Source organism: Leptodactylus fuscus, chromosome 8 (genome assembly GCF_031893055.1).
Source record: "Leptodactylus fuscus isolate aLepFus1 chromosome 8, aLepFus1.hap2, whole genome shotgun sequence".
Lineage (NCBI taxonomy): Eukaryota > Metazoa > Chordata > Amphibia > Anura > Leptodactylidae > Leptodactylus > Leptodactylus fuscus.
In genome coordinates, this window is record NC_134272.1 from 75,721,551 (window position 1) to 75,747,321 (window position 25,771).

General features: G+C 40.3%; 1 protein-coding gene across 2 annotated transcripts in view; it reads left to right on the forward strand.

Moving 5' to 3' along the window:
- Positions 1 to 2,231: 2,231 nt before the first annotated feature.
- FIGN (fidgetin, microtubule severing factor) overlaps positions 2,232 to 25,771 on the forward strand; it is a 130,473-nt gene continuing 106,933 nt past the window's right edge. Inside the window, exons 1-2 of one of the 2 annotated variants that reach the window (XM_075284241.1) lie at positions 2,232 to 2,539; positions 3,184 to 3,354. In XM_075284241.1, the coding sequence (XP_075140342.1) occupies positions 3,330 to 3,354 (25 nt within the window). In that variant the 5' untranslated portion in view covers positions 2,232 to 2,539; positions 3,184 to 3,329. Of the gene's footprint in view, positions 2,540 to 3,058; positions 3,355 to 25,771 lie in introns of those variants that run through there. The other variant, XM_075284242.1, reaches the window with a different exon arrangement.

A 25,771-nucleotide genomic window follows, 5' to 3' on the forward strand; every position in this document is an offset into this window, starting at 1 on the left:
ATTGTGACTAAAGGTAAAGGACTTTACTAGAGCGTCAGCTTAATCCAGGCAGTCTACAGCTCCAGGCTAGTCACACATTGCTCTATGGGTTAAAATGTGGATTTTTTTTCCCTGATACGCACAAGCCCTTACTGGTGTATAATAGGAAATACAATATTAGAGACCATTAACATCATCACGGTCAACTAGATTTAACATAGGAACCACAAAGTGGAAAATCTCCCAAAAAATGAAACCGCATAATTGTAAGGAATCAACAATTGGTTGTCATGGTCATGTGATCCACTACAAGTATGGGTTGTATACAGCCATGTCCATAGAGTACCTGTGGGTAATATGGCATCCAAGGGGGAAGAAACATAAGGGTGGAGTTGCTATTATAGTTATAACCAGTAGGGGGGGGGGGGAGTTACCCTTCTCAAAATGATGACATAGGGCTGGGAGATGTCATTCCTTGTAACAAAGGGTTTATCCTCTTGGGACTTCTCCAGATTTTTAGAATGAAGGAGCATCCAAAGGTGCCCTCATGGACTGTAAGCCCTTGTGGGCAGGGCCCTCTATCCCGCCGTGCCAGTCAGTCACTGTTAGTATTATATTTGTTTTGTATACCATATGAAAACCTTCAAATGTAAAGCACCATGGAATAAATATAACAATGTAAAGCACCATGGAATTAATATAAAAGGGAATGGGAAATATATGAAATATATAGGAAGTTCTTATACTTGTTCCTTCTGCTCAAACCAATCCTGGCTTTGGCTCAAAAAACCACAACAAAATCTGCTTTTCCACAACGTGGGGCCTCAGCCGTAGTCTGACTTTACAAAAACAGCTTGGAGGAGCTTTTAGAACTCTTTTTTTTGGAACTTCCTGGCTACAATACATACTATGACATTGTTAGGGTGGGAACTCTCTTATACCACCCCCTACAATAAATCCACCAGTACCTAAATATTTATAAATACATAATAAGGGCCCCTTCACACGGCGTAAGTGCGCCGCTCATTTAGACGTGTCTGAGCGCGTGTTTCAATGGGATTTTGGCATATACGCGCACTTCCCATTGAAATCAATGGGCTCTGTTTTGAAGCGTTGCGCTCGGACTCGTGTATACGTGTCTAAATGAGCAGCACACTTACGCCGTGTGAAGGGGCCCTTACATTTCTATTTATGGTGTCCAGAATTTTACTTCCTTACTTAGCGCACTTGTATAGAGCCAACATATTCTGCAGCGCTTTACAGACGTTGCCATTCGCTGTCCCATATAGGGCTCACAATCTAGATTCCCTATCAGGATGTCTTTGGAGAAATTCTGTCTCCTTACAAAGAAATAAACAACCTCACAAAATTGAAAGCAAAAGTGTCTTTGTAGAATTTGGAGTTTCTTTCATTCAGAATTGGAGATTGTGGAATTTTGCTAAGGTGCTTTGGGCTCTTCCTGTGAGTTGCCTTACCTTGAAAATGCATATACTTCTATATACTGGTATACTATCTTAATGCAAAACATTTCACTATATGCATATAGACATGCTATAAAACTCTCAAAATAATGTTAAAGTGAAAGTCACACATCCTATACATATACCAAAAAAAAAAAAAAAAAAAAGAAGAAATCTCTCTCTTTTGCATCTATAGGTACTGCACAAATACACCTAAAAAGCTGTTATTTTTATTACCAGGTGCCACAAAGAGCCTCTGCAGCAGCTGTGTTTTCCTAGTCCCTGCAATTGCATCCCAGTCCTGTCTTACAAACACAGTGCAAGTGTTAAGTTTGGTAATATTGCAGCATCCAATATCATTTGTCCCAGACAAAAGAGCAGCAAACCTGCCCCTGCTTCACACATGTACTGCAGTAAATCACTGGCAAGTGCCCCATGCAAAGGCTCTGGTAGAAAATCTCCCTGTGTGAGTGCACAGCCATCAATCAGCCCTGGTGTATACTCCCCCTACTGCATGGTGCAGGCTTGCTGCCTCCTGTATCCCTTCTGCTGCTGCTGATCACAAGGAGAAAGCTTCAGATCCCACTGTCCTTGCACAATGCAAAGCCTGAGCTAAATACATGGAGGCTTGTTGTCTAAGCATTTGGTCAGTGAGCCTTGCACAGAGGAGGAAGTGCTAGCAGACCATGCATACCTCAAGCTGGAGAGAGAGAGAGGGGCAGGGACAAGGGGAGTGACCACTGCACATCCATCAGAAGCCAGCCTGATGCTTCCACCAGTCCAACCCCCACATACAAGGAAAACAAGATTGCAACCCTGGTGGTGAGGGGTTTATGCTAGAAACACAAATTAAAACTTCAAGGCTTTGTATTTTTTCCTCCCCTTTTACATCTACATTGATTGTTTCCTTTGGAGACTGCAAATAACATCCCTATTGCTAGAGCAGAGTGAGTGTCCTCTGTTGCAGCATGTGCAGAACTCTCTGCTGCTGATCCAAACCATGAACTGCTGCCTGCACTTGAAGAGATTTCCCCATTCATCAGCTAATACAGCAGATCAATGCTACAGTAACCCATCTGCTGCCAGGCTTACACATGCAGGTAAGTGGGGGCTTCTTCTAGGCTTGCTGGGGGGTTATTGCTGAAGTCAGGGTTTTGTGCTTTGCAGTCAGTCTTGTTACATTGTATCTAATGAGTTAGTTCAGTTACATTGTATCTAATGAGTTAGTAAATATTTACATGTCTTCAGGAAAGGTGCAGGTATCTCAGCTCGGTGTCTGTCTCTTCTGCCTCCTTCTTGGGTGCAGCATTGACTCCTTCATGGGCAGGGGCTAGTGATATGACAATGGCTATTTAATTGTAAATATGGCTTAAAGAAAGTTGGGTGTGGCAAGACCAGAGTGCAAGTAAAGTTCTAAAGTGGGTCGGAACTGGGTTTGGGGTCCTGGCCAAGAAAGTTTAGGACTGCAACAGTGTTAATAGGAAATCAGTATTATTAAGGGGGGTGGGGGGTTAAGGCAGCATGGTGGGCATATTGTGATCTGGGAAGGGGAGGAGGAGGAGGGGGAGTTAGGTCCTTAATTTAATAAAGTTATGTTATTCCTGTTGGATTGAATGAGAGTGAATGTTCCCCAGTTTGTACCTGCTCTGCTTTTCGTGTTGCACTTCTTCTTCTCCCTGTTCTTTTGTGATGTGAGATCTCTCGTGTTGATGTTGTTTTTCCACCCTTAATTATATGCATGTAGGTTAAATGAATACCTGACGAAAGGGCCCACGTTTCAAGGCAGTGACATTTGATAGCTGAGAGGAAAAGTGGCTTTAATGAAAATCAACCTTTGGAATTCCTGCTTGTGAAAAATCCCATTCCGCATCTTGTGCTGGCACTAAAGACATGATCAGCAGCAGCAGTGTATATGGTATGTCAGTTTTGGAATTTACTTCACATGTGTGTAATATAATAATGACAGCTTAATAGCATTTGGGGGTGGGGGGACGTTGAACTGTTTGCACTACATGTATGCAAATACTCAGGGATTCCGAAAACTTCCTTTTGAATTTTTTTTTAATTCCACCAATTTTTCCCATCCTTATTCTTGACACTCCACTTTAGTCCAAGTTTTCATAGTTCCGGGGTCATCGCTTGAACTTAATATCTCTTCTATTTATTTAATTCTATTATAATTTTTTATTATAATTGGCAAAAAAAATCCCGTTTCCAACTCAAAATAGCATTAGATCGATTTGCTTAATGATGCGGCAGCCAAAGGTTATTTTGTCTACGTTGTTTCTTTTTGATGTAATTTTTTATTTATTTTTTAGACTTTTTAATTGTTTGAGCCAAATCGCGCCTTGACATTTTTTTTTAACCTTTTCTCTCTTTCTCATTCCTTCTCCACACCTTGCTCGACGAAAGGTCAGTGGAGATGCAGTAGGAAGGATTTAAGGAGATTTTGGGGGGTTTAATTTTTTTTTTTTTTTGACATTGTATAAGAAAATAGAAAAATAATAATCTTGTTGCATGGGCAGGATACATTGCTAGAGAGGGAGAGAGAGGATCAAACAGGCCGTCATAAGATATTATAGTATTAAAACTTGCTACCAGGACAGGAGGACTCTCACTTTTAATGAAATCTATTGGATTACTTTTTTTTTTCTTTTTTTTTTGAAGCGTTTGTGGGACTTGTTGACACGAGAGGATCAATAAGTAGACTGTTTATTTTGCATGCACATAATCTGCACTGGGAAATGTTTTGTAGACAGCAGAACCTTTTTTTTTTTTTTTTTCCTTGCCGGAGCTGTTGAAGCGAATTTGATTGCCAGATGGGAGATTTCCCTGTGTGATCTTAAAGCTGTAATATATATTCTGAGCAGATTGGACTTCTGTTGGTGATGAGAAGGATATTACATTTAGAAATTTGAAATAAGCAATAGTAGACTGTGCATGTGGCAGAGGGCTGGGGTCTGCCCTCCATCCATTATTGTGCTCAATAACGTTCATCATGTTTATTAATAGATTACAAAAATAGAAAACTTTAGATGTATCCACATTGTTTTCTGCTTGACCATAAATCATACACAATGTCTACTATGTATCGGATTAGAGGGGCAAATAGAAAGTTCCCCCAGGGGTAAATATTGTCTATTGAATGCAGTTCAGTTTGGGTATTTTGTTTTGGCCTGAAAAGCTGGGAATTAGAGACTGACTCGCACTCCTGCCTTCTCTGCTGTTGCAAATTAAAAGTGTGTTTTGGTCAGGAAATGAAAGCTACAGTGTGTCTTTTGAACGAGTCGTTTATCAAGAACAACATCTATCATGCTGCGACTTGTCACACTGATCCTCTAAAACTTGGCTTCTAGGTGGACACCGCTTTGATGTTTTTTAATCCTCCCAAATTTATAAAACAAGTTGAGAAAACAAAAAAAAACAAAAAAAAAAACAACTCACTCCGAGCTGTTTAACAAAAATAAATAAAAAAATAGTTAAAAAAAAAAATAAAATAAATCCAATCACATGGCCTTCACTCCCCATGAATGTTGGGCACAACTGTATTTCTAGGAGACAGCACATGGTGGCGAGTCTATGTTGTGGATTTTACATGTTTGTTTACATTGGTGTCAGGCTTCTTGTTTGGTGATTTATGTCAGGCTTTAGCTTAAGACTTTGAGTGTGTGGTTTTTTTTTTTTTTTTTTTTTGGAAATTTTTGTCTTCAAGGAGATAGTAAAAAAAGGAATTTGACTCTCCAGACATAATACTATTTTAGATTCCCTTTCCGAAGCTCTATAGATATTTTCTGAAATTGCAACGTAAGCATTTTTTTTATTAGCTTGGGTATTCACATTGAGATATCAAGGCTTGCTGGGAAAATAGGTGATTTAGGAGTCATTTATCAAGTGGCAAACAGGGACGCAAATTAAAACCGTATTTTGTACTGTTTGCCTGGTGTAAATGCTACTCACACCTTATCATCAGACTCTGGATACTTTTAGTAAGTCAAGAAACCTTGGTTGTATTTTTAATGGGCAAATAACCTCTAATATATATAATTATCTATCTATCTATCTATCTATCTATCTATCTATATTAGTCCAAACATACAAACCAGATTTTGAATTCCCAGTATATAAAAAAATAAATTCAAATATATATATTTGGATTTATTTTTGAATTTTGAAATTTTATTTTTGAATTTATTTTTTTATACCGGTAATTAAAAATCTGGTTTGCATTTTTGGCCTACCTATAACAGCCCTTTTCATTGTAGTCCTTCCTTACATGGACAATGTTCAATTTTTCCTTCCTTTCTGTTTTTCTAACATTGCCTATATTATTAGACCACTTGATATTCTATTGCCCTATATTTATATTGCCGCCTTGCTAAACACACGGTGACTGGTTTTGGCTTGCAAAAAGTATCAGCCTAGTATTATTTGGTGTATACCATTACATTGACAGCCCCTCCCCCTCCTGGCACGCACATTAAAATCTCTTAATTAGACATATAATTGTTCCTAATTGCTTAGAGGCAAGAGGAGTTGTGTTTCCCATTGGCAACAATTCCCAGTCAGAGGTATAATATCTAGTTGAATTCTTTGTGTCCTTCAAAGCCAAGTGGTGCATTGTGTGTAATTTGTGGCTAAAATACAATCACGACTTCTTGTTTAAATTAGTCTTTCTTTACTTAGGTGTCAGTAATTTTCTCCAGTCCAATCCCCGTCCAAATTTTTTATTTTTTTTTGAGTTTTGGGAAGATGAGAATATTTTTTTTTTTATTTTATTTATCTTTTTGGAAGCTGATCATTTTTATTTATTATTATTTTTTTGTAATTTTTGGAGATTTTTTTTATTTTTTATTTTTCTCCCCCATTTGGAACGGTGGTGACTGTTGAACTCCCTTTGACCAGAGACCTTGCCAGAGACCTGCATGTGTTTGTGTTTTAAATTTAGTGGAAGGAAAAATCTGGACTGTCACATTCAATTAGTGGCGAGTATTCCTGCCGAGCTGGAGAAAATGATTGATCTTGCCGCGTTCCTAATCAACAATTAATCAACCAATCAACGCAGCTGCGGGAAAATAAGAATAAAAATTTAAAAAAAATTAGAAAAAGTCGAAAAGGTGACCAAGAGACGTCGCTGGGGCCGAAACGATCCGTTTCATGACTTTTGGTCCAGCGTTCCAGGGGTTAAGGAGGCAAACTTTGCAGAAGCTTCCCAATGGGACCTCAAGGAGTGTTGCCAGTGGTGGGGTTATGTTTGGAGAGGTAACAAGAGGGTTAATCTATACTTATTGTCAGAGTATCGATTGAGTCCTTGGATTATATCATGATATATTGATTTTTGGGGAGACCCTGGAGAGACATTACAGTTCGCTATGCTTGTGATTAGCACAACCTAAATAATTGATACATCTGTAGATTCTTTTCACTGAGTCACTGATAGCGAAACGCAGGAAAATGGATCTGCAGACTGAGAATTTCTATAGTCCATAGAATAATGAATCGTTATGGAGAGAAAATCATTTCCCACAAGGGGGGCCCCGGGGGGTGGGGAGGACTTTCCAGAATACAGTAGCGCAATTCACTGCAAAATATGTAAGACTGGGATTGACTGAGCAATTAGAAGATGTTTTTTTCATGTTGCCTTTTATTAAACATAGATAAAAGATGGCGCGGGAGGTGTCACAACATCAATGCAATTAGAAAGACCTGTATATATGTATATGTGTGAGCAGGACTCCGTGTTAACCCTTTGCCTGGCCGCCAAGGACATGTGGGTGAAATGAGTAGATGGTGTGACATCCCTCATGAACCTCCACTGACTTTAATGGAAACTCCACGTGTTTGCAAATTGCACAACAATGCAGTTTATCTGCCAGTCAGAAGATGTCTATAGACTTCTATAGGGGCTCAGCATATCTACTGTGTATATATGGAATCATATGGTATACAGAATGTGTCCTATTGTATGTGTAATGTAACTGTGATAGTAGAAAGCAATGCAAAGTGATACATAAACCACATATCTAACACTTGTTGCATGTATCATTGACTAGGCATATACCTATAAACCTGGTAGATGTAAGGACCTGAAACCACATATATAATATATCCTATAGCCTTAAACTTGTATTGTGACATTTCTCAAAGCCTTATTGTAAGAGTTGCCTGACTACAAGATGTGTAAGATTAACAAGTGACCAGATAGATTAGTTCTGCACAGATAGAGGCGGCAGATTTGAGTTTGTCATTTTGCACAATGGTGTTCTGCAGTTTGTATAGGATTGTTTGCAACGTCTGTTGTATTATCTTATTGTATACAGTGTGTATGTGTGTGATATACTGATCATCTGTCTTAATAGAAGGGTGAATATAAAGATATCTGTCTATTACATATCTAGTTATCTATCCTTAGGTCATCTCTCTATCTATTTGTACGTCTACCTATCTATCTATATACAAACCATCTATCTAGTATAAAATGTTCTGTCTATCCTTAATATAATCTATCTTTATATTATTTAACCTTATTTTATCTATCTTCCCTAATGATATATTCTATCTATCTATCTATCTATCTATCTATCTATCTATCTATCTATCCTTATATCATTTAACTATCCATCTCTCCATCCTTTTATCTATCTATCTTTATAGGATTTCCTATAATATTATGTATCTCACATCTTTTATATTCCCTATGATATATTCTACATTCTATTTATCTATCCATCTATCTATCCTTATATCATCTTTCTTTCTTTCTTTCTTTCTTTCTTTCTTTCTTTCTTTCTTTCTTTCTTTCTTTCTTTCTTTCTTTCTTTCTTTCTTTTCTCCCATAACATTATCTATCTATCTATCTATCTATCTATCTATCTATCTATCTATCCATCTATCTATCCATCTATCTATCCATCTATCTATCCATCCTTTATCCCTATATCATCTATCTATCCATCCATCCTTCTATCTCTCCATCTTTCTATCTCTCCATCCTTCTATCATCTATCTATCTATCTATCTATCTATCTATCTATCTATCTATCTATCTATCTATCTATCCATCCTTTATCCCTATATCATCTATCTATCCATCCATCCTTCTATCTCTCCATCTTTCTATCTCTCCATCCTTCTATCATTTATCTATCTATCTATCTATCTATCTATCTATCTATCTATCTATCTATCTATCTATCTATCTATCTATCACTCCATCCTTCTATCTATCCATCTTTCTTTCTCTCCATGCTTCTATCTATCTATCTATCTATCTATCTATCTATCTATCTATCTATCTATCATTATAGTATCCCCCCAAATATTATGTATCTCCTATCCACCCTACGATCTATTCTACATTGTTTCCATCTATTGATCTCTTGACATGTTCTCCCCTCTCGCCATATTCCATAGCCCACATAGTAGCACCTGAGGTCCTGTCCCTTTAAACCGCTGGTGACTACAGATGTGCTCTTTGGTGCAGTTATTTTATATGGTGCTATAGAGCATGTCAGGCCTGTGCTTTGCTTCTGTGTGTTTTTTTTCTTCTCTTTCTATATGAAATGCTTGTCTTAATAAAGCATGAGTCTAATTTCCTGCAATTAGGAAACGCTAATACGAAAATGTGTTGTAATTACTTCAGCATGAAAATGCTGCCTGTTGCCAGGAACTCTGCATTCACGTCTCCCGCAGCAGCCGCAGCAGCTCGGGATATTAACTTGGTTCTCAGCGAGACACAAAACTGCTGTTAATTCTTTGTTTTTGTTTTGCCTGAACAAAAGGGGATTTTTTTTTTTTTTTTTTTTTTGACACCGCTTCTCTCTATGAAAGAATCATTCTAAAGCTTGGGATTTGTCACATAATGGGACTTGGATGGGTGAAATCTTCCATGCCAGCATGTTTACTCCAATCCTTGGCTTTAACCCCGTCACCACCGCTGTGGGGGCTAATACTTTCACACTACGCTCTTACACTGTGCCTGGAGATGGAAAATAATAAGTGATTAATATGTTGGCTATACGTTCTTGCAAATGGGGATTAGGTACGTCAGGATGTAGCAGAGCTGAGTTTGTCATTAGGGGCAAGGACAAATTACTTATGTGAGGCTTTTGAGCGAACCTGACATTTGGTATAATATCACTAAGCGTTGGACTGTACGTAACATAGAGCAGAACATATAGAAATAAAATAAAATAATCATCTCTGACATATCTGCATGTAATCTAGATCTTCCAATGATATCTGGTTCCTAAATCTTCTTATAACATAATGTAGATCTCCCCTCCGTCTGTAATATACCTGAGTACCTTTAAGGCAACAATTTACTGTCCCATTCCTGTTTGTGAAATACGGACAGCACGCAAACCCCTTCTAGTGCTTGGAGCCATTCACACATCCGTTTTTTCTCTCCCGGAAAGAATTGCGGCCCGACTCTTTCCTTTCCTTGACCACTCGAGTCTATGGGTCAGTGATATAAAACGGACAGCCGCGTTTTTAGTGCGCACGATACAAGGATCAAACACGGAAATACACTAGGGTGCACAATATCCGTTTTTTTCTTTCCCTATGTTCTGAGCGATAGAAGACGTTCCGTATGACAAACTCGGCTTTGCTACATCTCTTCCTAGTGATGCATTTTACATAGGACTGCAAGGAAATATAAATAATTCCGCCCCGTCACATCCTAAGATCTAGTCAATGAGATAATAATTGTTTTGCGCCGAGACAATATTTAGGAGACCGCCGGCCCTTCCCTGTCTGGCACCTGACAGGTTAACAAGCTTTGTAAAATAGAAAAGGGCATCTCCTCATCCAGCGCGGAGTCTGCCATGTAACTGGGTCTGTAAATATTTCATAAGGAAAATAGTTTCGCCTGGTACCTGTTTGTAGGAAAGAGGTTAAATTATGTCACTTGCGGAGGATCTTAAATGACTTCACTTAACCCCATCCGGGCGAGCTGGAGATGATTTCCCTAATAAAATATTCACACTCTCCTATGTACCGCGTAACGGAAAATAATCGCCGTGGCGTAAATTGTTTGTTATTTCGCTAATTGACAACTGGAATTTTTTATCTATTTTTTTTTTCTATTTTTTTGTTATTTATATTAATATCGCTGTCGGTTTTTATGGGTAGAACAATTTTTTTTTTTTTTTGTCCCCCTCTATGACAAGTGTGCTGGTGAAACTAGAGGCAAGTATTCCCTAGATGAATGGTTTGTCATGATGTTTTTTTTTAATTTTTATATATATTTTAGTCACTGTTTTACCAATTTCTAAGCACTTGGCCTTGATTCTTGGTGCGTACCGGATTATTTTTAGACCGCGCATTCATCAGTTGCTTTATAATCCACGCACGCTGATAATGGAGGGGTTTCATGGAGAAGAAAACCCTCTTCACCTTTAAGGTGTGATCACTAAACAATGCCTAGGTGTACAATAATCATTGTATCCTCCTGATATTCGTATATAAAACTTGGGTTTCTAATTTTTTTTTTTTATAATGGCTGATATAAAAAATATACAGTAAAAAGAGACAGTCGGGGCCACTTGTTGCACCTAAAGTTTTGGAGAATTTTTTTCTATTTTATGATCTATAATATTGACCATTGGCCAATGTTTGCTGCATTCTATTCGGAATGTTCAGATATGTATCGATTTGTATTCATTTAGAATGTTCGTCTCTATCGATTTGTATCCATTTACATTCTATGTGTGTTTTTTATTTTCTCCTTTATACGTTTTTGAATTTTTTTTGCAATTGACGCATTTGATCAAACAGACGTAACGGCGTTCCCCAAAACTGGATGTGTTGTAGATTATTACTCTGCATCTCAATGACCCAGTGTTTACAAATTAGACGTTTTGTGCTAATTGTGGACGCATCTGATGTCATGAAGTTTGGCAAATATGTTAATTTCCTAAGACAGGGTTTTGTTTTGACTGCGATTCCCACCCACAACACCAACTGGAAACCTATACTGCTTGTTGCTTTAGTATTACGTTGTTGCGACCCAAATTTTTGGCACCTGCTCCCTTCCTATTAGGGCAATTGTGCGGTGTAAAATCGTCATCATGTTTGGTATTATTATTGAATGTGTTTAGTAGGGAGTTTCTGTGCATTTCCCGTAAACCTTACCAGTCAGTCTTGTGTACGCTCTTATATTTGTACCACTTATACGGGTTATTTATCTTATGTATGTGCAAATATGTAAGATACGGTCTCAGACTATGGAGTGGATAATGATCATATCATATGTGTTGTTGTGATAGCCGCTCATTGATAAAGGTAGCAGAGCTGAATTAGTCATCCAACTTCTTGTAATAGGCTTATTGACTGTCATATATAGAACCAAAGATAACCCATCATGATATTAGTGCAGGAACCTTCTGCTTTTTACACAAAAAATAGCCATGTTACCCTGGAGAAAGATCCATGAGCGGGTTTTCCGATCCCCGTTCTGGACAGTCGCCTGTATACTTTCCACCGTAATTCACAAACTACATATTGCTACTTTTTCACCATTGACTAAAGATTCCCAGCGATGAGTTAATTTTTCTCTAGGCCTTATTTTTGGATCAGCCATGGTATCGTGATAGGACTGAGCCGGTGATATATAGGCACTTGATATTTACAATTGGAGTCTGAAGTCGTTGTATGTGTACATGTAGCAGAGTTAAATCCGTAATTTGGTCCGGGTCATTGCTACTTCTCTTAAACACTGATACACCTACTGCATTATCATAGCTTCTAAAAAAGTGATGCCCCGAATAGTTAAATTACAATTTCCCTCCAGGAATGTTTTGTTTTTGTTTTTTTTGATCACCCTGAACCTATTCTAGTTTATTTTGGGATGCTCTAATTCTTCTCTACCCAGAAACAATAACCGACTGTTGCCTTGAGTGGCACCATGGTCTTGGTACGAAGAGGGTTAAGCATCCCGCTGATGGTTGAGAAGACTCTATTTGTAGACTTCACCAGGGAGATTTGCCATTTCCACAGACTTAACAGGCTATTGGTATCACAATGTGATGCCTGAGATACATTTAAATCAAGCAGCTGTTTCAAGTTGCAGCAGAAATCTGCAGTGGAAAGTCCAACACGAATATATCTGAATGCTCTCGTAGGCTCACCATTTATTTTCAAAAGCTATTTTTGACATCACTCAAGGATGGCTCAGCTATGAACAGTCAAATCAAAAGAGCTCAAAGAAATAAAAAAAAAAAAAAGAGAGAGAGAAAGAAAACGTAACTAGATTCTTTTATTCCTTCGGAAACCCAGATGCTTACAAGATTGTTTCAGTGAAGAGAAAGAATTGAGCCTATATTTAATCTTCTGTAGCTGTGTGTAGGAATGTTGGAGAAAGCCTTCATAACAGAATGTTTGTACCGTATCTCTCATGGTAATTTCATCTGATGTTTTTTGTACACAGTCGCTATTTTTTTTCTCTTTCCTTGATGTATCCGAGTGAATAAGAATGACTGCAGAACTGTCTATGGGCCTCTTTCGAGATCTCTATCTACTGTAGGTGTATTGGATTTCATACTTGAGAATGTTTTTGATGGTTTACTTTTTGGCAAATCCAGATAAGCCAACAGTACGAAGAGGTCTATTCAATAACTTCTTCTCGTAGACCTTTGTGATTCCGGGTCGTCATTAGGATTCATGTTGTCAAATGTAACCCGGACATCTATTGTTTTGGGTGATACAGTCCATTTGGAATAACTTTAGACTAATGTTTATGGCCACCATGAGGTTCTTCTTTACTGTCCATCAGTTGTCATATAAAGTCTTTCATCTTGTATGATTGACCTTGTGTTTAGGTTTACGGTGAAGGTTATGGGGTAGGTGTCATGTCTTGGAATGTTACAGTAGTTAGTGTAACCAGTTGATAGTTAGCTTGTGTTGGTAGGTTGCCTAATTTCCATTGCTGGTCATTGTGGTTAGCAATGGATGGAATTCTTATGCCAATATACAAGGTGAGTTGATAGTCTGATGTGCTTGATAATTGTCTTCAAAGCCATGATACTGTTGACATTCATGGTCGTGGAAATGGTTCTAAAGACATTTGTGTGCAAAATTGGCAGAATGTTGCAAATGTCGTGTATGGGGAACTCCCAATTGTCTTGATAGATCTTAGACAGAGGCAGATTGGGAATGTTGAAATCAACATCCCATTATATTGTTCTCAGGAGACATAAGCCACCTCCAATGGTATCTCCAGCAGCTTACTTCCTCGTCTTATTCACATCACCAGTATGAGTTGCCACGAGGCATGGTTGGTTGGTGGAATATTCCGCCAATAAATATTGAAAATGTATGGACTTCTCAAAGCAAAGACTTGATGCAATCTGTTGTCCATCTTGAGATACATCTTCGGTACAATCTACAAGACCAATTTTTAATGCAATTTTGGGTGGTTCTTTCAAAGACGTTTCATTCCACTTTCTTATGTCTTAGTATTTTTCAAAAATAACAACGTGTTGGTAGAATTGGTTGAGCCTAAATTCAATTGACATTCCATGCAGTAGATAACCACAGACCATGTCCGTAGATGTGGATTGTCAAAAAATATGACTTTGTGCTTCGAGTCTAAGCTGTTCTCTTTTTCTTTGCTTTCCTCTTACTAATTAAACAAAAAGTGTTGATTCTTAAGGCTTTTCTTTTTAAATACCTCCTCGCGTACAGCTAAAACTACCAACAGGTGGCTTAAATGCCACAAGGCACGTTGAGAGGAGATCTTTTTCTCTTGTGGAATCGTCTTTCGCTACAATGAGGCAATTAACAGCAAAATGTCTCAGTGGGGAAATTCCAGCTTCGGGCTACATTGTTGATAGGAAGATTTTGGCTACTTGAGAATTTCTTAAGCATAATTCCCACTATTGTCTTCTATTTTTCTTTATGTTCTACTATTAAATTGGTAAATTGAAAATGAATATCAGGACTCAAGTGGAAAAACCGAAGCCGAGCCTCTCAATCTGGCCATGAATTTACTTCCGATCTCTTAAATGATCAAAAGTTTTGGAACAATCATTCTTCACGCTCAAGTAAATAATTCCATCCTTGTTCCAGTCAAGTCTTCGTCTTCTAATTTAGAATGTTTATTATCTCCATGACAACTGATATGCTTTGAAGTATTTGCACAATCTAAATCTTATCTCTGGTGATAAGGTTGCTTGTAATCTGGTGCATGGGTAGACATTGGTCATCAAAGAAAGATCCAGCCAGTTGTTTGAGTAATGTTGTCCGTGTCATTTGTTTAAAGACATTAAGTGGAAAGAACAATAATTAGCCGTTAATGTTTTTAGATGAAGTGGCGATGCTGGTCTGTGTAAGGGACGGCTCGTAAGGGACGGCTGGGGACATGCCATGTGACACTTGCTTCTGGAGCCCTCTTGACACTGAGATGTATGTGGCTTCTTGAGACACCTGACAGAATAAGACAGATGGTTTGCTGGCCATCCTTGATAGGATATGAATATAAATAAGTCTCTTAAGAGATTATAATCGGGGTTGATTGTAGAGCTGATCTGGCCCATTACCCAAGCACTCGTAAGGCCCTTGTGAAAATGGTGATGTGTTGATCACCATGACAGTTGTTTATACTGTATTTGTGGCAATTTTTGTCATCCAGTATGCCGTAGACATGATAGATGTGTGATGTGACTCTCTTATAGTCCATAGATCACTATTACCAGAGTTTAATCTGCATCTAGTTTTTGTGATATTTGGTTTCATGCACATAAAACTGTATTCTCCAACCAACAGTCGTGCAACAGGTAGAAACACGTGAAGATTATCTCATTCCAGTATGTAGAAATTGTGTCTTTTTAATATCACCTTGTATTTGTGGTGATGGGACATAGCTATAAGAATAATGGGGATGCGAACCTCTTAATAGTAATAGTCCATGTCCTGTTCAAGTCAAAGCCTGTGGACTCCAGTCATAAGCCGTAGTCCGGGACGTTCTCCTAGTTTAGTGATCAGTGAAAATCTGAGATCCAGAACCCTCAAATGATCCCGTGTTCTGAACTGTTTCTATGACAAACCAGTTCATATCCAGGACTATAATATACGGGTTTAGTTTCACAGTTTTTGTAGCATTGCGATTTATATCAATAATAAATGTTAATTAACATAATAAAAATGTATAAGATAATGAGATGCCTATTAAGTTGAGAAGAGGAGATTTGGAAACTCGGCTATGGGTAATGCTGAGTCTGTAAAGCCCCTTTAAGGTTTGGATGTGTCTAGATGTGATATTTTTACCTCTATGTATATCCTGGTATCGTTGAAGTATAGTCTTGGGAATATTCATTGGACTGTAAATTTAGCTAAATGTTTTACTACATGTGTGAGAAAAAATAGCAGAACACTTATCTGATCTTGACTATTTTGACAATCTCCATATACCAAGTATAGAACCTTAAACAAGATACTTAGTGTACTTGGGAAATATTGAGAAATGACTCCAATGTATAAGGCATGCTATATTGACTTTTAGGCTGAGGCCTCATGTTGCGGAAACGCAGCTTTTTTTGTTGCAGATTTTGTTGCAGTTTTTTGAGTCAAAGCCAAGAATGGCTACAAAAGAGATGGGGAATATATAGGAAGTGTAAACTTCTCCCTTCTGCTAAATCCACTCCTGGCTTTGGCTCAAAAACGGCAACAAAATCTGCAACAAAAAAAGCTGCATTTCTGCAATGTCAGGCTTCAGCCTTGAGGTACTGAGTACTGTATAATATAATGCAGCCATCCATTGCTATTGACTAGCCCAATATTTCTCCGAAATGTTACTAATTTGAGTAGGAGTGGATGCTTTTGGTGGCCATGATGCTCTTCAATTGATGGTGGGGTCATTCAGATGGAGAAACTGTCTCCCTATATTCTTGGGATAAGACTTTAACATGGATGGCCTATCCCAACAATGTGGAAACCGTTGGCTTCTAATATGTTGCAAAAAAATTGCAATTCGTTCTGAATATTTGGTAACATTTCTCGTAGCCTATCCCAAGCTTAGCCTACATTGGTTTATAAGGGTAAAAAAGAATGAAATGGTAGTTTTTTTCATTAATTTATTCATGAAAAATATCCATTAAGGTGATCTGATAAGCGTGCATGAGAAGAAGACCATATTCATGAGTTGGTGCCGTGGTCAACCCTTCGATGGTCACCGGGGCTGGTGCACTGCACTTTCTCCAATTACACCAGGCTTCTTAGCATCACTTTTCTTTGTATAGTTAATATGGTTCATTAATGATTAAATGGCCTGTGAGTGATTTCAGGAAGTAAAGCAGCAGGAAATCACTTTGTTTAATATATATAATGTAGCGACTTCTTTTTCTGCATGCTTGTAGAAAATTTCCACATTAGTTATGCTTATAAGTAATATTTATTGAATTTGGGAGTCCACTTATTACTTTTAGAAGCACTCGGTAGAATACAGAATTTTTTTTTTTGCAAAGGCGGCTGAATCTATCGGCCAAATAAATATTGTAGAGTGAATTTTTCCTGGCATTGTTCGCTGGCTGCGTGAAACATCCACCTTTTTTAATTACAATTCTCTTCTATGTTAGATAAAATTTTAAGAAATTTTGCATCTAAAATATAGTAGATCTGAAAATGTGTATTATGATTGATCTGATATATAGGTAATGCAGCCTTAACATGGCTCAGTGGTTAGTATTATTGCCTTGCCGTGCTGGAGTCCTGGGTTCGAGTCCAGCCAAGAACAACATGCAATGGTTTTGTTGGTTCTCCCCATGTCTAATGAGTTTCCTTTGGATACCCCGGTTTCCTCCTACACGCCAAAGACTTTCTGATAGGGAATATAGATTGTGAGCCCTATGTGGAACAGTATTGACAATATCGGAATATGTTGGCGCTATATAAATTTTCATTACGTATACGAGCCAGAACAGCTCTGCCCAAGTGGTTCCTTCCCTGGTGGACCTTAACCATTAATATTAAAAATTTTTGTGTTTTCTGTAGGTCTAGATATGGTTTCCACTGGTGAAATTGGCTGTTTGGCAAGTCAGATTGGCTATGGCGGCATTGGCTATTAAGAGTGCACTTTGATAGCCTATTCATAGACAAAGCCATCAAATGGTGGTGGTCTGACACCCAAGACCCCCACTGATCAGCAGAATGAAGTGTTGCAGACCTCTATGTTCTTCTAATGTTTAAACTTAGACCCCCTTTGATCACACATTAAGGCTGGGGCTGTGTGGCAGCTTTGACTAATGTACGTGAATGGAGTCACATAGCGATCCCGGGGGTGCTGTGACTGCGATAAAATCTAGCAACGTTTGAACTTTTTATGATAGAAGTCACAGTTTTAGCACCCTTGTGGGTCACATGATGTTAAGGATGCTGCCCTCTATAGGGTGGCGTACAGAGTGCACTGTTCTCCTAATTACATCCTGGAGAATAGATTTGCATTTTTTTTACCCAGAATCCCTAGCGGAGCAGGAATGACTTGTAAGTCTCCGTACTGCCTATGTACGCAAACACTCTCCCTGATGTGTACTTCTTCATTTAAAGCAGTAACCTCGTACCTACGGTAACTTCCTTGTGGTGTGTTGAAAACAGATTTAGCCATGTAAATTGACTTATAGATTTAGATTAAGAAAAATTTAACTTAAAACTTCAATAAAGTTTATTTGTAGACTGGAGCGACATTGACTGTTGATTCTTTATTGGGGATGCTCAGAGGAAATTCCCAAAATGTCTGTCTTCATGCAATGAGCATCTCATACAACTCCTTTAAGCCTCCTATGCGCAACTTTAATGTGTCTGGCCATATTAAGGTTGTTAATTCCATTCCAACCTTGGCCTCAACTTAAAGCACCAAAGATTTCTATGCTTTAAGTTTAGGCCAGAAAAGTCCCAAACATTCGGGATGGAATTTTCATCCATAATATTGTTCACAAAATTTGGAAGGCTGGTGGTAGTGTGCAGGAGGTCTCAAGTTCTCAGTGACTCCAAAAACATTTACATAAAAAATTCCTGAATGCTACGAACAACCCTTTTTTTTAAAACTTCCTACTAAAGGCTCAGTTTTCCTTTAAGTCTATTGAGGTTTGTGCTATTAAAGAAAATGTGTTTTGTGATGCGCTAAACAAGCAGTTACATGGATATATCATTGAAAAAAAGAAAAGTAGAAATTTTGTTTACAAAGCTCAGATGAAATTCTAGTGCACTATTTTTGCTGCCTTCTAAGAGGTGTTTATCTCTAGAGATGTGGCTGAGTGAAAATTGATATAAGTTGTGATATCTGGTTTTATTAGATTGTTTGTACAACATTTCTTATTGCTTATGGGTACAAAGAAGACGAAAAACAAAAAGGACAAGACGCAAAAATCTGGATGTTCTCCTCATACGCTTATCTCTTGAATGAAATCTATCTCTCTGGTGGGTCAGGGCCATGTTTTTAGAAAGCATTAACTATTAATGAAACAGGGATTTAGCTTTAGGGGGTGCAGAGAGTTTGACTAAGGGTGTCTAAAGGCCCTATAAAACACCAGGCGACACAAGTTAGGTCACGACTGCATTGGTGTCGAGGAGCTTTACTTTATGCTAAAGCAATGAAATCTGCACTCAATTTTTTGATACAATTTACATAAATTTTCAACTTTTTTATATTTCCAATTTTTTTTTTTTTTTAGTTTTATTTTTTGGGTTTATTTCTTACCAAGAAGGAAAACTGATTCCAGCAAAGAGAATTTCTTCTCCATTGAATCTATGTCTGTCTTGAATAATTCCCCAGCTATCGACGCGATCTAGGCTTCCGTACAGAACGCCAGTCTTAATAAATTCCCCCATATCCAAGTTTGCTCCAGCTGTAAATATTTGGGTATATCTAAGTCTTATATCCTGTGTTGAGATATATTGGCTAAGATGTTGGAGCTTCTTACGAGACCACATCCATATATCTAGCAGAAAGCTGTGTTTATTATTTAAGGTGATTGAGGCGATTCCGACGTCCTCGCAACTTTCTAACAAACAATAAGCAAAGATTCTGTTCTTAGCTAAAGTGTGTGCCAATTATGACATGTAAGTGAAACCGATCACTCTGTGAGGGGCCTTGGCATCCATGACCTTTCAGAACGGTTTCTAAATTATCGCCCTAAGCATCTCACATTAAGGGCAAAGCCTCTAGCAACAGAACCTTGTGAAACTTCTACTCGCTACACAACTGTCATGTGTGATTGGCGACATGTTCTTTATGTGATTTAGGCAAATATTCAAATCTAAATCTCCGATATTTCACATTTATTACAATCCTTCGGATAAACGTCTGTAAAATGATTCACATAGGCTTCACTTTTCCAAATGGTTTTGCAATTTGTAAGCATTTAGGACGTTGCTTAGATAATGATGAGTTATTATTATTAAGTGGAATTAATATCTTTAACTCAAGTTAAGTCTTTACTAGACAGACTAAAGTCTTATTGTTTGTAGCGTCAATTTGTTCCACTATGTTTGTACGACAGCCATGGCTTCCATTCTTAAAGAGGTATTCTGGGACTACGATATTGCTTTCTGTGGCCTATTCGCCACTTGCCAAACAGAGCGCCATACATTGTGCAATGGCTCCGCTTGGTATTACAAGTCAGCCCCATTCATTTGAATGGGACTGATTTGCCACATGGCCATGTGACTAATGGACATGTGACTGGCCAGACTGCAGCCAGTGGGCAGCACGGTGGCTCAGTGGTTAGTACTCCTTGCTGGAGCCCTGGGTTCAAATCCAACCAAGGATAACATCTGCAAGGAGTTTGTATGTTCTCCTTGTGCTTGCATGGGTTTCTTATTGGGTTCTCCGGTTTCCTCCCACACTTGAAAGACATACTGATAGGGAGAGAAGATTATGAGCCCTATATGGGACAGTACTGACAATGTGTTTATAGCTCTGGAAAATATGATGGCGCTATACAAGAAAATAAAATAATAAAATATAATACACCCAGATTACTCCTGATATGTCTATCTAGTTTTCATTTGGGTTGATAGGAAAGGTGAGAACAAGTCAATGTGAACACTTGAGTAGAACTACTTTGGGTTCTTTTTTTGCAGGTATGGAAATGGCTCTTGGGCTCGGTTCACATCTGTGTTTGGGTTTCCGTTCCCGTTCGGGGAGTCCACTTGGGGACCCCCTGTGTGGTTTCAGCATGAACATGAGGAGAGAAAAGTCATGCAAGTAGCACTTTTCTCTGCATTTTTTTTGTGCGAAAACCACAAGGACCCCATTATGGTCTATGGGGTCTGTGGGTTTCCTGAACATAACCGCTTTTTAATGCCTATAGGTTTCCTTTTGGAGGTGCCCATGTGGACTCCCCAAACGGAAACCTGAACATAGATGTGAATCGGGAATTAGCCTTCACATATGGTGTCTAGTTTATTTCACTTTATTTTCCCCCAGAAATTTTGCTATTGCAAGCAGTGGCAAATACTATTTGATTTTGGAAAGTGGAGGAACATGCAACTGAGTCCTTAGCAGTTTATGGATGTCGTATTATGGATCACTAATACAACCATCTGCATGAGGTCTGACTACTTAATCTTTAGTATGCAATGACTATAGTCCCTGTATTACAGAACGCCGTATCCGGGTGAGGTTTGTTTTACAAGGTTAATCCACAAGTTTGTGAGAACGTGTTTGGTCTGAACTGGAAATGCTATTATTATAGTCATTCCTATGTGCCTTGTGGTGTCTTCTGCCCCCCTCGGTCATGTCATTGGGCTTCAGGAGTCACATAATGTGTATTAACAGTTTGATGCGTCACAACGTTAATTCATCCCACATGACCACTAAGGCCCAATCGCCAACCTCCATCAGTCTCCATGGTTGTTGATATCACCCAGGAGCTGGGAAGACCCCTCAGATCAAACTCCTCAAAGGAGCCCAGGAGAGGTGAGGGGACGTGAGTTTGCCTATTTATTTATTTATTTATTTATTTATTTATTTATTTATTTTTGTACCTCCTTTGGAGTATTTATAATGATTCATAGGTTGAGAAACCCAAAATTTTTTGGTTTAGTTGAACCCAAAATTTGCAGAAAATTTGTAACAAACCTGACTCTTTGCAAACTGATTCTCTCATCTCTCTGCACAGTACCAGTGTCCACATTATTTATTAATCTACTATTTTTGTTGGAACAGGTGAGGGGAATATTGGTTTCAGCTAGTATATCCTATATATAGAGATGAGCGAACACTAAAATGTTCGAGGTTCGAAATTCGATTCGAACAGCCGCTCAATGTTCGTGTGTTCGAACGGGTTTCGAACCCCATTATAGTCTATGGGGAACAGATACTCGTTAAGGGGGAAACCCAAATCCGTGTCTGGAGGGTCACCAAGTCCACTATGACACCCCAGGAAATGATGCCAACACCTCTGGAATGACACTGGGACAGCAGGGGAAGCATGTCTGGGGGCATCTAACACACCAAAGACCCTCTATTACCCCAACATCACAGCCTAACAACTACACACTTTACACACTCAATACCACCTCTCTGACAGTAGGAAAACACCTTGAAACATGTGTATTTGGCACTTGCAGTGAGGAGAGCTTGTCACCAGCAGTGAATTTGGCCCTTGTAGTAAGTTGAGGTTGGCACCAACATTTGTTTTGAAAATCAGGGTGGATTGAGCCTCTAACCAGCAGAGTTTGGGCAAATTCATGGTGGAGGGAGCCTCTAAAAACCCCAGTTTGGACCAATTCATGGTGGAGGGAGACTCTAAAAACCCCAGTTTGGACCAATTCATGGTGGAGGGAGACTCTAAAAACCCCAGTTTGGACCAATTCATGGTGGAGGGAGCCTCTAAAAACCCCAGTTTGGACCAATTCATGGTGGAGGGAGCCTCTAACCAGCCCAGTTTGGACCAATTAATGGTGGAGGGAGCCTCTAAACAGCCAAGTTTTGGGAAATTCATGGTGGAGGGAGCCTCTAACCAGCCCAGTTTGGACCAATTCATGGTGGAGGGAGCCTCTAAACAGCCCAGTTTGGGCAAATTCATGGTGGAGGGAGCCTCTAACCAGCCCAGTTTGGACCAATTAATGGTGGAGGGAGCCTCTAACCAGCCCAGTTTGGACCAATTAATGGTGGAGGGAGCCTCTAACCACCCCAGTTTGGGCAAATTCATGGTGGAGGGAGCCTCTAACCAGCCCAGTTTGGACCAATTAATGGTGGAGGGAGCCTCTAAACAGCCCAGTTTGGGCAAATTCATGGTGGAGGGAGCCTCTAAACAGCCAAGTTTGGACCAATTAATGGTGGAGGGAGCCTCTAAACAGCCCAGTTTGGGCAAATTCATGGTGGAGGGAGCCTCTAAAAAACCCAGTTTGGACCAATTCATGGTGGAGGGAGCCTCTAATTAGCCCAGTTTGGACCAATTAATTGTGGAGGGAGCCTCTAACCAGCCCAGTTTGGACCAATTAATGGTGGAGGGAGCCTCTAAAAAACCCAGTTTGGACCAATTCATGGTGGAGGGAGCCTCTAATTAGCCCAGTTTGGACCAATTAATTGTGGAGGGAGCCTCTAACCAGCCCAGTTTGGACCAATTAATGGTGGAGGGAGCCTCTAACCACCCCAGTTTGGACCAATTCATGGTGGAGGGAGCCTCTAACCACCCCAGTTTGGACCAATTCATGGTGGAGGGAGCCTCTAAACAGCCCAGTTTGGGCAAATTCATGGTGGAGGGAGCCTCTAACCAGCCCAGTTTGGACCAATTAATGGTGGAGGGAGCCTCTAAACAGCCCAGTTTGGGCAAATTCATGGTGGAGGGAGCCTCTAACCAGCCCAGTTTGGACCAATTAATGGTGGAGGGAGCCTCTAAACAGCCAAGTTTTGGGAAATTCATGGTGGAGGGAGCCTCTAACCAGCCCAGTTTGGACCAATTAATGGTGGAGGGAGCCTCTAACCACCCCAGTTTGGGCAAATTCATGGTGGAGGGAGCCTCTAACCAGCCCAGTTTGGACCAATTAATGGTGGAGGGAGCCTCTAAACAGCCCAGTTTGGGCAAATTCATGGTGGAGGGAGCCTCTAACCAGCCCAGTTTGGACCAATTCATGGTGGAGGGAGCCTCTAAACAGCCAAGTTTTGGGAAATTCATGGTGGAGGGAGCCTCTAACCAGCCCAGTTTGGACCAATTCATGGTGGAGGGAGCCTCTAAACAGCCCAGTTTGGGCAAATTCATGGTGGAGGGAGCCTCTAAAAAACCCAGTTTGGACCAATTCATGGTGGAGGGAGCCTCTAATTAGCCCAGTTTGGACCAATTAATTGTGGAGGGAGCCTCTAACCAGCCCAGTTTGGACCAATTAATGGTGGAGGGAGCCTCTAACCACCCCAGTTTGGGCAAATTCATGGTGGAGGGAGCCTCTAACCAGCCCAGTTTGGACCAATTAATGGTGGAGGGAGCCTCTAACCAGCCCAGTTTGGACCAATTAATGGTGGAGGGAGCCTCTAACCACCCCAGTTTGGACCAATTCATGGTGGAGGGAGCCTCTAACCAGCCCAGTTTGGACCAATTCATGGTGGAGGGAGCCTCTAAACAGCCCAGTTTGGGCAAATTCATGGTGGAGGGAGCCTCTAAAAAACCCAGTTTGGACCAATTCATGGTGGAGGGAGCCTCTAATTAGCCCAGTTTGGACCAATTAATTGTGGAGGGAGCCTCTAACCAGCCCAGTTTGGACCAATTAATGGTGGAGGGAGCCTCTAAAAAACCCAGTTTGGACCAATTCATGGTGGAGGGAGCCTCTAAACAGCCCAGTTTGGGCAAATTCATGGTGGAGGGAGCCTCTAACCAGCCCAGTTTGGACCAATTAATGGTGGAGGGAGCCTCTAAACAGCCAAGTTTTGGGAAATTCATGGTGGAGGGAGCCTCTAACCAGCCCAGTTTGGACCAATTAATGGTGGAGGGAGCCTCTAACCAGCCCAGTTTGGACCAATTAATGGTGGAGGGAGCCTCTAAACAGCCAAGTTTTGGGAAATTCATGGTGGAGGGAGCCTCTAACCAGCCCAGTTTGGACCAATTCATGGTGGAGGGAGCCTCTAAACAGCCCAGTTTGGGCAAATTCATGGTGGAGGGAGCCTCTAAAAAACCCAGTTTGGACCAATTCATGGTGGAGGGAGCCTCTAACCAGCCCAGTTTGGACCAATTAATGGTGGAGGGAGCCTCTAACCACCCCAGTTTGGGCAAATTCATGGTGGAGGGAGCCTCTAACCAGCCCAGTTTGGACCAATTAATGGTGGAGGGAGCCTCTAAACAGCCCAGTTTGGGCAAATTCATGGTGGAGGGAGCCTCTAAACAGCCAAGTTTTGGGAAATTCATGGTGGAGGGAGCCTCTAACCAGCCCAGTTTGGACCAATTCATGGTGGAGGGAGCCTCTAAACAGCCCAGTTTGGGCAAATTCATGGTGGAGGGAGCCTCTAAAAAACCCAGTTTGGACCAATTCATGGTGGAGGGAGCCTCTAATTAGCCCAGTTTGGACCAATTAATTGTGGAGGGAGCCTCTAACCAGCCCAGTTTGGACCAATTAATGGTGGAGGGAGCCTCTAACCACCCCAGTTTGGGCAAATTCATGGTGGAGGGAGCCTCTAACCAGCCCAGTTTGGACCAATTAATGGTGGAGGGAGCCTCTAACCAGCCCAGTTTGGACCAATTAATGGTGGAGGGAGCCTCTAACCACCCCAGTTTGGACCAATTCATGGTGGAGGGAGCCTCTAACCAGCCCAGTTTGGACCAATTCATGGTGGAGGGAGCCTCTAAACAGCCCAGTTTGGGCAAATTCATGGTGGAGGGAGCCTCTAAAAAACCCAGTTTGGACCAATTCATGGTGGAGGGAGCCTCTAATTAGCCCAGTTTGGACCAATTAATTGTGGAGGGAGCCTCTAACCAGCCCAGTTTGGACCAATTAATGGTGGAGGGAGCCTCTAAAAAACCCAGTTTGGACCAATTCATGGTGGAGGGAGCCTCTAAACAGCCCAGTTTGGGCAAATTCATGGTGGAGGGAGCCTCTAACCAGCCCAGTTTGGACCAATTAATGGTGGAGGGAGCCTCTAAACAGCCAAGTTTTGGGAAATTCATGGTGGAGGGAGCCTCTAACCAGCCCAGTTTGGACCAATTAATGGTGGAGGGAGCCTCTAACCAGCCCAGTTTGGACCAATTAATGGTGGAGGGAGCCTCTAAACAGCCAAGTTTTGGGAAATTCATGGTGGAGGGAGCCTCTAACCAGCCCAGTTTGGACCAATTCATGGTGGAGGGAGCCTCTAAACAGCCCAGTTTGGGCAAATTCATGGTGGAGGGAGCCTCTAAAAAACCCAGTTTGGA